We start from the raw sequence: 15,159 nt of genomic DNA, 5'->3' as shown, positions 1-15,159 counted from the left end.
CGTTTTAAATTGAGGCTGCAGCCTCAGGCTTCATACTAGCCAGAGGCGGTTAGCGTTTCTCTTCACGTTTGCTCAGAGTGACGTTTAGCTCAAGTATTGGCAATCGGCTGAGAACACTCTTGTAAGAGCGGGGTGAAGACAAATAAGCCAATAACATCTAATAAACACCATCCTTCCTTTTGCTGCTTAAAGGTGGTGATTAGTTAAATTATATTAATTGGACAAATTCAACATACAGTATGATTTCCTCGAACAAAGAAAACATTCACTAAGAACTTATTTCACGTTTTTAAAGGACAAGGACTGTAAACACTAACACTGCTGTCAACAGCTGTTGACTTCCTATTTACTTAACGTTTATCGAGTTCGTCGTGTGCAATGGTCAACGCATATCTAGGATCAACTAATCCACCCGAGTTCCACGATGACATTTCTTGAAGGGCATCCATTTCCTCCCTCTACTATAGCGAGAGCTCAAACACATTGAATCGACCCCTAACGCCATCGAAAATGAGCTTCTCAATTCTTCAACGCCGCCGCACTTAAATGCGTTTGCCTGTCTTATTCTGGTCTAAACCCAGCTAGCTGTTTTTTGTTTAACTTACGATATGCTGAGCTAGGGAGCTATATTTAATCATTGCTCCTAGGATCATGCTCACGGCCTCTGGGAGCTTAATGTCCTCCAGGAACTATACCTGTCACTCCTGGGAGCGAGACAGATCGCTCCTGGGCTCTCTACCTTGGATCCTGGAGCCACGCCCGTCCGTTCACGGGGCCATATAGTTCTGGTCACGCTTCCTAGGATGCACATGGTTCGTTGTCAGAGATATACATGAAGCATACAGGACGGATGGAGATATGATCTGCGCGGGACCCACATGGTGTATATGGGTTCTCCTGAACGTGAGGAAGCTACCTTTCTTTTGCTTCCTTGCGCTACGTCTTGTATCTAGAGTCCAACTATACAGTAGCTTTCATTGATATTGATTACTCATCGGAATACGCTGTCCTCATCTACGGATACGTGAGAACATTCGTGCGGGGGAACTCTACAGGGGCAAGATGATTCAAGAACCACTATAGTTCCCAGGCACGCTCTTAGTCGCTTCTAGGAGTCAAATAATAGGTCTCTGACAATAAATCATTTTAACCTGCGCGAGGACCACCTGCGCTCCATTCCGAGCCCTCGGGCGAGACCGGAGAACTTGACCTTATTATCCTTCTCTCCTTTGCTTCCCTCGACATTTTTCCTACAGTACGGGCAGATCCTGGGAGCTTCGTCAAACTTGGTTTGATAGGTAAACGCAACCTTCGGCTTCATCTCATTTAGAGAATTTGTGGTATCTGGTCATGGTACAGTAGAGAACAAGGCAGACATAGTATGAGCTGGAGAACTAGGTGTCCAAACATGGTTAGCGTATCTCTTATTCTCGCCGAGAGTGCCACTAGACCCAAATAGGCAAAACATTGTCCGTGGTCCCTCTGAGATATGAGAGTGCCTCGGGAAGATCATGGTTACGGCAGTCGTTGCGAGATATACATCACACCATATCCGTAGCTTTGCTTGGTTTACATCCAGATTTGTATGCTGTGTTTTACGGAATGTCTTGACGCAGTATATCAAGGGAGCCATCCCATACCTTATGTACGCACTTAATTGCCAAAAGAAACCACAGTTTCTGAACTACTGTGGTAGGGACCAGAACTTTTGTGACGAAACCAGAAAATAAGATAAGACGCTTCAATTTCGTGTATTGCAGGAAGCACAGCGGAACCCCTCATATAAATACTCTGTGCCTTTTATCCTCACATTAAAATCCTTCAAACAATGCCGACAGCGACGGCTAGAGTTTATCTTTTGAACTAGCCCCTGAAAAATGTCAGATTCGTTGGGCCGTTTCACCATTCCCGTGCTGACTAATCTCGCAATAACCAAGGACCCAAGATATCCAAAAGAATCCAAAGTATGAACTATCTCTGGGTCTTTGATAAGGTCGAAGATATGCCTCGAGAAGATGTCGGCAATAACTTCACAAAGAGTTGTTTCATGTGACGGTACTGATGTCATGACCTTTTTGATCACTTCGGGGAACACTGGAGAGCCGCAGCTTGTATTCGCCCATCGAGAGAACTTCGAGGTAGCCAGAGTCTTCAATGGAATAATTCCGTATTTATCAGCTGCGATAAATACTTCAATATTGTTGAAAGCAGATTGGTTTTCTGGCTCTGTACTTTCTGGCTCAGTATTTTCTGGCTTGTTTTCTGAAACATATGAATCAGATTCTTTGTTGGCAAGTTCTGTAATGGGTCGGTATTGAAGTATGTGTCCATCCTCACTGTAGTCCCTAAGATAGAGAAAGGACAGGACACGCTCAATGGTCTCTGGGTTGTCATCCAGGATATTGATAGCTTTCTCGGTGGATTCCTAGAAGAATGAGCGGCTAAAAACACCTGTTTATGGTTTATTTCTCAGTCGTACCTTGAAGCCGTCACACATCGCACTATTGAAATAGCTTGACTGGGTACAAACAATAGCTTGGTGAACTTCGAAAGTAATTCCTTGACAAAGAATCTTCATATCGGAGAATTGACCTCGCAGAAGTAAGTTTCGCATTACGTCCTGGAGTTCGGACATGGTTGATATGGATAGTGCCTTTTCAACTGATATTTGATCTCACATAAAAAGAAAAGGCTTTCGACGGAAATGTTGCGTGAAGCTTGCGTCCAACATGGGTTTTATGAGGGCAAAATGATATATATGAATGAAGACAGATCAAGCCATGGTGTATGACATCAGAACAGGACCATTAAGCATGACTATGACCCGTAGATTTTTCACCGGACAAGTCAACTGATCTAGGTAGGGAAATTGACTCCTGCATAGGCTAAATGTCTCCACTCGACCCGATCTTCGGGCGTTTTATTGTGATATCTCGAAATTCTGGGCCAGGCTAGACTGACTGCCCTTCGCGCTATATCATACATGATTGGTTCGCTGCCATACTTTTCTTCACATTAGAGCTGCATCTGTCTGGCGGTTAGATGCTGCATGTGACCCATCATGCGTGTTGCACAGCAGAATGATACTTCATCGCTCCTTCAGCGCATCTTATCCCTAAGACCCTATATTTACATCCGCGGTTAGGCTACCACTAGGGCGCTGAAATAACGCCCCTAGAGAGCTACTGGCTCCAGAGAACGGTGTGAACCCAGTTGAGACAAATGTGCCCGGTGCGAAGGACTATTGATGCAGACGAGTGATTACGCTAGCTCTGATATGGAGACAACTTTCTTCCAGTGGCAGCGCACCACTTTGTTTCACCTATGGGAGCAGTTGCCACTCAGGGCATATTTCAGGGCTGGGTTCGATGAAATGTCTCGGAGCAAATAGAACATACTTTTGACTGTATACTGTACTGCCATCCATCCTATTTGCCTTTCAATCCGCTGCCCTCCGCCAAAAGTCATTGTCATTGTCGATATCATAGTCATCAACATCGTAGTCATCACTGTATAGATAATCATCATCTCCGAAATCTCCCCAGGACCTTCCATCCCACTCTTCTTCTACCACACGGATTACCCATCCGTGACTCTCCATCTCATTTCTTGAAAAATCACTTATACCCTCCTTATAAACCTCGACAATAATTTTTTATAGAGATGATATTGTTCTGAAGAGAGCATCAATTTCCGCTAAGGCCTCGACAACAATTTTAGGGCCTCCATTCTCCCCACTCTGGGGAAGATAATGATGGTTCATTCTCTAGGTATGGTAGTCTATCTATTCTGCCGGTTGGGTTATTCTGCTAAAGTTAGCCGACTACTTATTCACCGCATTATTTCTATGATTTTGGACCCATAGGAGAAAACACCTGGTCACGTGACATACACACGAGGTTATGATTTAATTGCTTCGCTTCGCTCCGCAACCATACAAGTCGTTAGGTTAAGGCTGTGCTTTTTACAGTTGCGATACCATAATAAATTACACAAGCTGATTAAAATTTGCGGCCAGCGGGAGACATACCCGAAGTAGTTTAGCGGGGAGTGTGTCGCAAGTAAAAGAGTCGAGAGCGAGACTAGTTGGACGGAGTGAAGACGGTGCGATGAATGTGGAGTCGATGAAGGTACTGCCCAGCGTGAGGATGACCGACCTCCGATAGGTTACCCCTTTATTTCTGCTTCATCAAACTGATAGGCCCGTCATCTTAGCCCAGCCCCTAGGACTATATATCAGAGAGAAAGGGAAGGGTCTAAGCGCTACGCCACAAAAAGGGGCTTGGATACATCACCAAGCATGGGTAAAAAGGGGCTGTGAGAGAAAGAGGAAAGAATAAAACGTACAAGAAACAGAAGTAAATAGATCAGAAATGAAAGGATCAGATCTTCGAATGCAACAAGATCACAATTGCACTACGGAGTACGGAGTACAACCTCCTTACACGGCATCTACCCCGGATTCAATGGTGGATACCCAGGACTAAATGCATGTCTAGCATAACTGAGCTAACTCGTTATAAAGGGGTTAGACTAAGTAAGATTGAAGATTCGCCTCCGTTCCCCATCAAATAAACATCTGGGGCACCGGGTACAGATGCCATGACGGATCCACTCTCTAAAGATCAAAACGACATGTCTAGATCAGCAGATGACACCTGCCACTAGTTACTCTATTTCTATGATATTGTACAACATAGAACAGCCATATGTCGAGGCATACGGTGTAGATGTGATGACCTCGCCTCGACATAGGCGAAGTGCCAGGTGGCGAGGGAACGCCACGTTCAGACAAAAACGAAACGGAAAAGAAAGGAGTGCAAACCTGCGAATTTGGGTCCCTTTCAGATGCAACCTTTGTTCGGGTTCAGAAAAAAAAGTATTCCTCGCTTATGATTCGCTCGCGCGGAAATCTCGGATTCCTACGGAGTGGCCATGCTAGACAATATAGAGACTGATTTTTTTTCAATGAGCATTGTTGAAAGTAAGAAACCTGTTAGGGTTCCAGGTCCACCGGATCCGACTGAGCCGATTTCCTTTTTTTGGCTTTTGGCTTTGGCTTGGGTTTGGGTTTCTTTGTTTTGCCACCTGGATTCTTTCGCGGGGGATAAGGATATGGGATACGATAATGCCAGGGGGTCTCAACAGTTTATTTGTTCTAGATGCTTACTTACGTCTGATGTTATTATTAGTACGGAGTAGTGTGATGTACAACGTACGAGGGCTTGGAGGGCTTTTTGTATAAAACATGCGATAAGCGATAAGAGAAAATCAAGCGGTGAAAGAAATCTCAGACATCCCGTGGTTGATATTCGCGTTTAATTGGACGTTCATGCAAAGAGAATATATTGTACGAATTGTCACTTTCAGGTGGTTGTGAAGGCTGTTGGATTTTATTTGTATGGGCTTACCACGATGATTATTATTTTTGGCTGAAACATACTCAGCTCTCTGACCTACATGTCGACTAGTACATACTCCGTATGTAGTCTCGGATCGGATAGGTACATATGTATTCAGTGGTAAGCATCCACAATTGACACGGAGGTACCAAGTCCGGATGTGGGCGATTACAGGAACATCAAACCAATGAAATAGAATAACGTTCAACACCCTAGCAACTCCGAAAATATGTAGTCCCTGGGAAAACTCGGGGTTCTTCATTTGGCGTTTATATAGTACTGCGCCACTTGTCGTGCATGGCGAACGACGACTCGCGCGCCTTGCTGGTTACGATGTACTTTATATATTGTACAACGAGGATAGAAGTGTTGGTACCATAGGGACTAGACTGTTCCCGGATATGCATATGAGATATGCGGGACTCGAGGTGAGAGCCAGAGCAGTCCTGATGGGTGTTTCTTCACATTATATCCAGATAGAGAGTATCCGTACAGTAGATCCAACTCCGTATAGGCTCTTTACAACATAACTACAACATAGACATCAATAATATTGAAACGAATAAAAAATAAAATAAAAGCCACAGCTAAACCAAATCCAGCCAGGCAACGGGTTCAACCAATCATGGACAGGCGATTCGGACCAAAGCAGGGCTTCGACCAATAATAGTGCAGCAATGAATCAGCTAATCCTCATTCGGCCCTAGCGCGGAACATGAGCCTGAAAATTCAAAAAAAATCTGAATTCCATTTTCATAGGGTTTTGCCGCCCAGGTTATGCCACACGATAAATATCCTCACCCCCCTTCCCTTCTCCCCCTCCTCTCCTCCACTCCTGCATCTTTTTTTCGAGGGTCGGCCTCTTTCTTTTTTTTGTTTTTCTACTCTGCATAGACAGAATAGAAAAAAGTCTCGCTCCAATCTTTGAGCGCTCGCGTCTGAAAAGTTGACGCTGTTGAGTCTTTTGCTCAAAAAAAAAATTCTACGATACCCCTCATAGAAAAAAAAGAAAGGATTTTTCTTTCTTTACTCTAATACCCTTTTCTCTTCTCCAACCGCCAAAATTTCTTCCAAAATGCCCGCCGCCTCCGACGCCTCTCCTGCCGCCACTGGCAAGGCGTCCGCCCAGTCGGTCGCTGTCCTCGAGGACCTCATCAAGAACCTCAACCTTTCCACCAGCGCCGACGAGACCAACGCCGCTGCTACCAACCTTGCCACTCTCTTCAGCGGTCCTATCGCCGAGCAGACTCTTCCTCTGAAGGCCACCGAGATCTTCAAGAAGCAGCTCGCCAACAAGAAGGATGCTACTGCCCGTGAGCGTGCCTGCGAGGGTATCCGTGCTATTGCCGCCCACCCCACAATCGCTCCCGGTGTTGAGCCCCACCTCGTGGCTCTCCTCGGCCCCGTCCTCGCCGCTGTTGGTGACAAGGTTGTCGCCGTCAAGCAGGCCGCCCAGTCCACCGCTATCGCCATTGTCCAGGCTGTCAGCGGTAACGCCGTCAAGGCTGTTATCACCCCTATCCTCTACTCCCTCGCCAACGCCCAGAAGTGGCCCGAAAAGATGGCTGCTCTCGATTGCATCAACATCCTCGTTGAGTCTGCCCAGATGCAGCTTGGCTACCAGGTTCCTACTCTGATCCCCGTCATCTCCGAGGCTATGTGGGACACCAAGGCCGAGATCAAGAAGGCTGCCTACTCCACCATGGAGAAGGTTTGCGGTCTGATCGTCAACAAGGATATTGAGCGTTTCATTCCCGAGCTGATCAAGTGTATCGCCAAGCCCGAGAACGTCGCCGAGACCGTTCACTTGCTCGGTGCCACTACTTTCGTCACTGATGTCACTGGCCCTACCCTCGCTATCATGGTCCCCCTGCTTGACCGTGGTCTCGTCGAGCGTGAGACCGCCATCAAGCGTAAGACCGCTGTCATTGTCGACAACATGTGTAAGCTCGTGGAGGACCCCCAGCTTGTCGCTCCCTTCTTGCCTAAGATGTTGCCCGGTTTGAACAAGAACTTCGAGACTCTTGCCGACCCCGAGGCCCGTGAGAAGACTCGCCAGGCTCTTGACACCCTTTCCCGTGTTGGTAACGTTGTGGACGGCAAGATTCCCGAGGTTTCCCGCGCTGGTGACATTTCCACCATCGTTGCCATCCTCAAGGAGATCCTCGAGGCTAAGCACAAGGACGTCATTGCCCATTCCGAGGAGGCCATCACCTACGTTGCTGCCATCGCCGCTCAGCTTGTTGACGAGAAGGAGAACGACCACGTCATCTGGACCCAGAACACCATGCCTTACATCACTGCCATCGTTGGTGAGGAGAATGCTAAGTCCATCGCTGAGGAGCTCCGCAAGAAGGCTTGCCCCGATGCCGCCGCTGCTGATGCCATCGCCTCCGATGAGGAGGAAGGTGTCGATCTTTGCAACTGCACTTTCTCCCTGGCTTACGGTGCCAAGATTCTGCTTAATCAGACTCACCTGCGCCTGAAGCGTGGCCAGCGTTACGGTCTCCTCGGCCCCAACGGTTCCGGAAAGACCACCCTCATGCGTGCCATCAACAACGAGCAGCTCGAGGGTTTCCCCAAGAAGGATGAGGTCAAGACCGTCTACGTCGAGCACGATCTCGACTCTGCCGATACTGAGCAGACCGTCATTGCCTGGACCCAGAAGAAGCTTGCTGAGGTTGGACAGAACCCTCCCCGTGAGGAGCTCGAGGGCAAGCTGCTCAACGACTTCGGTTTCTCCGAGTTCCAGATTCAGGGTCCTATTACTGCCCTCTCTGGTGGTTGGAAGATGAAGCTCGCTCTCTGCCGTGCTGTCTTCGAGAACCCCGATATTCTCTTGCTTGACGAGCCTACCAACCACTTGGACGTCAAGAACGTCGCATGGCTCGAGGAGTACCTGAAGAACTCCCCCTGCACTTCTATCATGGTTTCTCACGACTCCAAGTTCCTCGACAACGTCATCCAGCACGTCGTTCACTACGAGCGCTTCAAGCTCCGCCGTTACCGTGGTACCCTCTCCGAGTTCGTCAAGCAGCACCCCGCTGCTCGGTCCTACTACGAGCTCGGTGCCTCCGAGATGGAGTTCAAGTTCCCCGAGCCCGGTTTCCTTGAGGGTGTCAAGACCAAGTCCAAGGCCATTTGCCGTGTTAGCAACATGTCCTTCCAGTACCCCGGTACCCCCAAGCCCCAGATTCACGGAATTACCTTCCAGGTCTCCCTTGGTTCCCGTATTGCCGTCATCGGTGCCAACGGTGCTGGCAAGTCTACTCTCGTTAACGTCCTGACTGGTGAACTCATTCCCACCTCCGGTGAGGTCTACCAGCACGAGAACATCCGTATTGCCTACATTAAGCAGCACGCTTTCGCTCACATCGATAACCACCTCAACTCCACTCCTTCCGAGTACATCCAGTGGCGTTTCCAGACCGGTGAGGACCGCGAGACTATGGACCGTGCCAACAAGATCGTCACCGAGGAGGATGAGAAGGCCATGGACAAGATCTACAAGATTGAAGGCACCCTCCGCCGTGTCATCGGTATCCACTCTCGTCGCAAGTTCAAGAACACCTACGAGTACGAGATCTCTTGGTCTCTGGGTGACAACGTCGGCATGAAGTCCGAGAAGTGGACTCCTCTCATGTCCGCTGACAACACCTGGTTGCCTCGCTCCGAGATTATTGTCTCTCACCCCAAGCAGGTCGCTGAGGTTGATCAGAAGGAGGCCCTCGCCTCCGGTCAGTTCCGTCCCCTTGTCCGCAAGGAGATTGAGCAGCACTGCGCCAACTTCGGTCTCGATGCCGAGCTTGTTTCTCACTCTCGCATGCGCGGTCTCTCCGGTGGCCAGCGTGTTAAGGTCGTTCTCGCCGCTTGCTCGTGGCAGCGTCCTCACCTTATCGTCCTTGACGAGCCCACTAACTACCTCGACCGTGACTCCCTCGGTGCCCTCTCCAAGGCTATCAAGTCTTTCGAGGGTGGTGTTGTTATCATTACTCACTCCCGTGAGTTCACTGAGCACCTGACTGAGGAAGTCTGGGCCGTCAACGACGGTGTCATGACCCCCTCCGGACACAACTGGGTCCAGGGTCAGGGCTCTGGCCCCCGTCTCGACGCCAAGGGTGACGATGATGAGGACAAGTTCGATGCCATGGGCAACAAGATCGTTGTTACAAAGAAGGTCAAGCTTACTGGTAAGTTATCCAATCATTACTTCCTTATGCATCACAATGTTCAAATTCTAATTGTTCTCTTACAGGCTCTGAGCTTCGCAAGAAGAAGAAGGATCGTGCTGCCCGCCGCAAGCGTGGTGAGGAGGTGTTCTCCGATGAGGATGACCTTTGAACGCCCACTTGGGGTGTTTATTGATGCACATTATGATCGTTTGATGAATTTCATATGCTTTGCTAGGACAAAATTCAATTCTCTGTTCAAACATTCGTTATTATCTCAAGACTGTTATCTCAAGACTGCTGTAGACCTGTAAACCTATATGTGCTGGGCCAAGTAACTGCAAAATGATGCACGTTCCCCAATAATACCCTAATGTTCAGCAAATTTTGTACTTGTTGGCTTGCCATTGTCCTTCGGAGTTGACTTGGTTTTACTTCATTCCTCATGGCATTACATTCGGCTTCTTCTTGTTCAGTCTGATACTGTATCCGCACAATTTTTATCAACTTTCTATTGCAAGTTCCATCCAACTACAGATTTTACTTCTACTTATGATACTACCATGGCTATGATCTTCCTCTGTTTCTTCGTTTTGAAATCATGAAACAAGTGCCTGACTCCATCAAGAGCCATTCCCGAAAGACCGTCTGAATCGGAATCATCTTCGTAAAGTTTCTATTTTCAATTATGTAGTATGCACCGGCTCCTCGGTCTGTCTCGGCATGCCGCCCGTCCCTAGTCCTAAGCCGAGTTCTTGTATGACCCCGAAAGCTTGGGCCGAAATTTATCTCGAGACAAGTGTAAAATATGTAAGTGATAAGAGCTCACAGATATACCAGTATCAACTTGGAATAATGTGACGGGTGCTGCTCTGGGACTTTGTACAGTTGGAGAGTTGGAGCTCTTCGGCATATAGTCACGTAACTCTCGGGCATTGTGCGACTGTTTAGAACAATTTCGCTTGTTAAACGTGTTCGTTCCTCTAATGGTTTACAAGGCACCACATGTTATTCCAATCAAGCATCGACTGGCCCGACCTTCACATCAACTCTTCTTTGCAGCTCAGCCATATCATCTACTTGCCGCAGCTTTTTCCGCTTCTGAACCTCCAAGTCCTTGAAGCGTTTCTTGCCTCCATGCTTCAGCTTTGTAATCATATCAGCGGCTTGGCCGCGAGTCAAGTCCTCGGGCTTCACATTGCCATCTCGAATGCGAGCTGCGTTCAGCATTTTTAGTTGTCCCGGTGTTGCCTGGGCCCGTCGCCAAGGTTTCCAAGATGCGATGTAATGCTCATCAAACTTGGTACTGGCAAAGGTATCCGCTGCCCGGACAATGCTTTCTAAGTCAGAGCCAGTGGCGATCTTCCGAGGACGTGTGAATTGCGGTGCGTCCGTTGCCGGGTTTTTGAATTTCATGACATGATGAGCCATGAACATATCGTCGTCCCCTTTCTCAATCGTTACCCAGCCAGATATATCGGTAAGCATATATCGGTCATCGCCGACCCGGACCCAGTTGTGCGGGCTGAAAGACCTGATGTGTCGTTCGGACTGCATGTCTCCTAGGAGATCGTATATACTGTCATAAGTCGTGAACTGAAGTTTTAGGTCATTGTCCGAGCCGTCGTATGGTTCCTCGGCCTCGGGGGTGGGTTCCGATTGAGTGCCCTTATCATCATTCTTCTTCATGTCTTCCATGCTGGCGTTGTCCAAGACTTCGTCTGGGTCCAAGCCGAACAACGTCGGTGTTGATAGCACTCCAGTTGCTAGTGAAGCTACCATGTCGATAACATGGCAGTCCTTTTTTCCGGGAAACAGCCGAAGACCACGTCCGATCATTTGGACGAGCAGGTTTCGAGATCTGGTGGGTCGAGCTAGGAGCACGCAGTCGATATTTGGGATATCCGTGCCTTCTGTGAAAAGACCACAGTTTAGCAACACTGGAAATTCTTGGTCCTTAAAAGCCTGTAGCTGTTTTGCACGGACGACTTTAGATGTACTAGCTGTGATATACCTAGCATCGACGCCATGGTCGCGAAAAGCGGCGGTAAGCTGCCGCGCGTGCTCGACATCGACACAAAATACAAGAGTGGACTTCCGATTCTCAGCACTCGCCATCCATGCCCGAACTGTGATGTTGTTCGTAGACGTAGTGTTAACCGCCTCCGAAAGCGATCCGAGGGCAAAGTCTCCGAAACTATCTTTCTTGACTTTGGACAAATTGGCCCCGGACTTGACAGTTGTGAAGACTGCATTGGCCAGCCAATTTTCACCAATCATGTCAATGTAGTCCTTGTGATAGACAATATGATCAATGGCAGCACCCAATTTGAGCCCATCGAACCGTGAAAAAGTAGCGGAAACACCCACCAAGACCGGTCCATTGGCAGATGGCTCGTTTAACCCAAAATGCCCCAGGGCATCGCGGTATGTTTTAGCAACAATGTGATGAGCCTCATCCACCAACACGAGCTTGAATGCACTCGGGTCGAACTTGTACATGCGTCCCCGGGCTAGCGTTTGAACCGACGCGATGATGATATCTCCTGCTCCCGTCGCAACATTCTTGCCCATTTCTATTTCGACGGTCTTGTCTGGGTAGGCGAGTCGGCAGTGTTTCGCAGCTTGTTCGACGAGTTCGCGCCGATGAACGATGATCATGGTCTTGGTGGCTTTCGCATCGCGAGGAGGGATTCGGCTGATAAGCTGTGTGAATATGACCTGCAAAGATCAGTACCATTTTGGATAGAGAGCAAGTTCAACCTACTGTTTTGCCAGCTCCTGTGGCAAGCGAAATCCCCAGGCGTCGATGGCCTTCACCCAAATATTTCAGGACGGACTGAATGCTTTCCTCTTGGTAGTCGCGGAGCACAATGCTTGGAGGAATTGGGGACTCGGTCGAATTGAAGCGTACATGGCGCAAATAATTTTGTAACAGAGGACTCTTCACCAAGTATCTTCTTGGATGCCTCAATCGCGAGACACAGCGTATGAACTCCATGCAGATGTTGCAAATGCCCTTTTGTTCTCCGGCGAAGCTCAAACACAAAAACAAACAGTGCAAACAATCTTATCGATAACGTTGCGTAAATACAATCTTGGCAAAGGTTAAATACATTCAGAAAATCATGTGACTGTCGGTACGGGGCATACCATACAAAAGTGTGCATACCACCCCTGACTGTGAATGATATACTCGAGGCATTGTCTTAGATGCTTTAGGTGCTCTAGATTAATCATTTCCCATACTTGCTGCGTATTTTGTACGGCGGTGTAGACTGTATAGGAAGGCGGTATATGGGTGGGGGTGTTAAAACTTATGAACAGTCACTGTATATTACAATTTGTCATCATGTCCGTTCAAATTTGTTACCATACATTGTAATTCTCAACTTTTTTTCAGTTGATTCTATAGCTCTTCGATGAATTGACGTGGCAGATTTCGTTAAGGGTGTAGCTGTGATGTTTTGCTATCGATCGTTCCGCATGTGCTGCAAATCTGCGAGCCTGAACGATGAGCGACTCTGCTTCCGCCTATGAGCCCGACGACGACGCCCAGTCCGAGTCCGACTTCGAGCCTGAGTCTGACTTCGAACCAGAGCCTCAGTCCGACTTTGAGCAACACTGCTCGTCCAATGAACGCTCTTCAACTCCAAATCAAATACCGAACGGATATGATTACAACCGCGACCCGTCATTCGATGGGGTCAGACGACAAATCGGCGATGCGCTTATGGCACGCGTCCCGCAGATGCGTGGACCTCTCACATTTCTCCGAGCCTACTCCCACCTTATGGTGCAAAACGATGAGGTTATTGACTATACCTCGTTGAGAGAACTCGAGAGCACCTACGAAGTCAGTCAACATGGCTCGATGGTCTGGACGCCCACTGAGAAGGAAGTGTTCTTCAATGCATTGGACCGAAAGGGCAAAGGCGGTATCAAAGAGATTGCTGCTGCAATCGGCACCAAGTCGGAACTCGAGGTCATGGAATACATCCGACTTTTGCATAAGGCTTTGGAGGCCCAGTATAGTTCCGACGTGCACCTGGAGGTTATGCCTGTCTTGAGCGATATCCCAGCGGCCACAGAGGTCAGCCCGGAATGCTGCGGACTATTGGAGGAATATGCGGATGTTCTATCATTGAAAGAGTCCCTCCTTGAAGCTCAAGCGGGAACAAACCAACACGGAGATAACTGGATTATCACTGGAGCTCATGCAGAGAGTCTGACAGACGAGGAGGACGACAGTGCTCGAGGTGATCTCCGCCTCGCAGCTGATTTGCTGAACCTTCCATATTGGATTCGGCTTTCTTCCGCCTTGTTCATGAACTTCGGTGGCAAGCAAGTTGAGAACAACTGGTGGAACCTTGCCAACAGAAAAGACCTAATCACATCATATGGACATACCCCTTCTATGACTGCAGATACTGCCGTGGACTTCTACTCTCTCACTGTCAGTGCCACGCGCCGCTTGGTCCAATCATCACTCTTCTTTGCAATGTCAAGATTGCGCAGTTCAAGTCGCAGTGGGAATGATAGAAAGGGGTATGTTCGAACGCAAGATGTCCGGGCCGCCATTGATGTGCTCCATATGAAGCAATGCAGGCCTAAATTCGTGGACATCGCTCGTCGCAATGAAACCGTCCTAGAAGACATCAACAACCGGAAAGGCTGGGTGCCTACGGTATTCACCTACGAAGAAGCCGAGGAGATCATCGAAACACACGAGTGGACCCGGTACCGTAAAGATGGAACCGTGTATAATGACGACAATGAAGAGGACAGTGAAGACGACGACATCATTGACGATGACATCGAAGTGGACGACGATGTCGGAATGGATGATGAGATCGAAATGGCAGTCAACCCGCAAGAGGCAGAACCTGAGGCAACGCCGGAACCAGAAACTGGAGAGCCCGAACTTGAATACGAACCAGATTCGGAACTAGATTCAGAACTAGACGACCTTGACAACTACCCTTTGCCTACGCACGAGTCCTCCGAAACACCAGCGCCGGTTGTATTGCCAGACGAACAGGAAATAGACCCAGAAGAAGAGCAAGCAGAACTCGCAGACCAGAACATCGGCCGTCGCGAAGAGGCCAATCTTCTGAAGTTGATGGAGCAACCCGTGCCGTTCGACCTCGACGAACCTATGAAGGAAGAAGAAGTCGAGGAAGACACTAAGCTACTGCCAGAACGCAGAATTCGAGAAGATGTCTTTAATTGGCGGGATCGGACCGTCTACCGTAGCGAGTGGGAGGAGTACGGATACGATTTCGCCGATCTGAAGGAAGACATGGAAATGCCTCCGCTGAAAAGGCCCAGATACAACGAACCGGCAGTTGCTATCTCCGCTCCGGTTCTTTCGGGCGACGATGCAATAGTTGAGAGTGGGGACGATGAGGATGAATCCGAGCAAGGAGAAGACCCGGCCAACTAGAGTCCTGGTTGCAATACCAGAAGATAGAGTTCGGTCAACCAGCCTTCTCAAATGGGCGATGAGAGGCATTAAACTCTACTTTGAGCAAGATTACAAGCTTCCCATCAAGGACATATGATTAAAGAGTAAACACATTGATGAA

At 48.5% G+C, this 15,159-nt stretch overlaps 4 protein-coding genes across 4 annotated transcripts; 2 read left to right on the top strand and 2 right to left on the bottom strand.

Annotated features, from left to right (window-relative positions):
- Nucleotides 1-1,811: 1,811 nt before the first annotated feature.
- On the bottom strand, nucleotides 1,812-2,635 carry N7518_005355 (BTB/POZ domain-containing protein; the record flags this gene model as incomplete). The annotated part of the gene is made up of 3 exons (XM_057186282.1): nucleotides 1,812-1,844; nucleotides 1,919-2,425; nucleotides 2,480-2,635. The coding sequence occupies 3 exons, from the start codon at nucleotides 2,633-2,635 to the stop codon at nucleotides 1,812-1,814; spliced, it is 696 nt and encodes a 231-aa protein (XP_057043052.1).
- A 3,842-nt stretch (nucleotides 2,636-6,477) lies between these two features.
- Nucleotides 6,478-9,833, top strand: N7518_005354 (putative translation elongation factor eEF-3; the record flags this gene model as incomplete). Its single annotated transcript, XM_057186281.1, has 2 exons — nucleotides 6,478-9,592; nucleotides 9,658-9,833. The coding sequence occupies 2 exons, from the start codon at nucleotides 6,478-6,480 to the stop codon at nucleotides 9,741-9,743; spliced, it is 3,201 nt and encodes a 1,066-aa protein (XP_057043051.1). The 3' UTR covers nucleotides 9,744-9,833.
- A 755-nt stretch (nucleotides 9,834-10,588) lies between these two features.
- On the bottom strand, nucleotides 10,589-12,572 carry N7518_005353 (DEAD/DEAH box helicase; the record flags this gene model as incomplete). Its single annotated transcript, XM_057186280.1, has 2 exons — nucleotides 10,589-12,292; nucleotides 12,339-12,572. The coding sequence occupies 2 exons, from the start codon at nucleotides 12,570-12,572 to the stop codon at nucleotides 10,589-10,591; spliced, it is 1,938 nt and encodes a 645-aa protein (XP_057043050.1).
- A 513-nt stretch (nucleotides 12,573-13,085) lies between these two features.
- On the top strand, nucleotides 13,086-15,017 carry N7518_005352 (uncharacterized protein; the record flags this gene model as incomplete). The annotated part of the gene is made up of 1 exon (XM_057186279.1): nucleotides 13,086-15,017. The coding sequence occupies one exon, from the start codon at nucleotides 13,086-13,088 to the stop codon at nucleotides 15,015-15,017; it is 1,932 nt and encodes a 643-aa protein (XP_057043049.1).
- Nucleotides 15,018-15,159: the final 142 nt, after the last annotated feature.

The sequence above is a fragment of the Penicillium psychrosexuale genome (assembly GCF_028828465.1).
Source record: "Penicillium psychrosexuale strain IBT 29551 chromosome Unknown utg000003l, whole genome shotgun sequence".
Classification (NCBI taxonomy): domain Eukaryota; kingdom Fungi; phylum Ascomycota; class Eurotiomycetes; order Eurotiales; family Aspergillaceae; genus Penicillium; species Penicillium psychrosexuale.
Note: the sequence above shows the minus strand (reverse complement) of the source record. Positions and strands in the feature narration are given on the sequence as shown.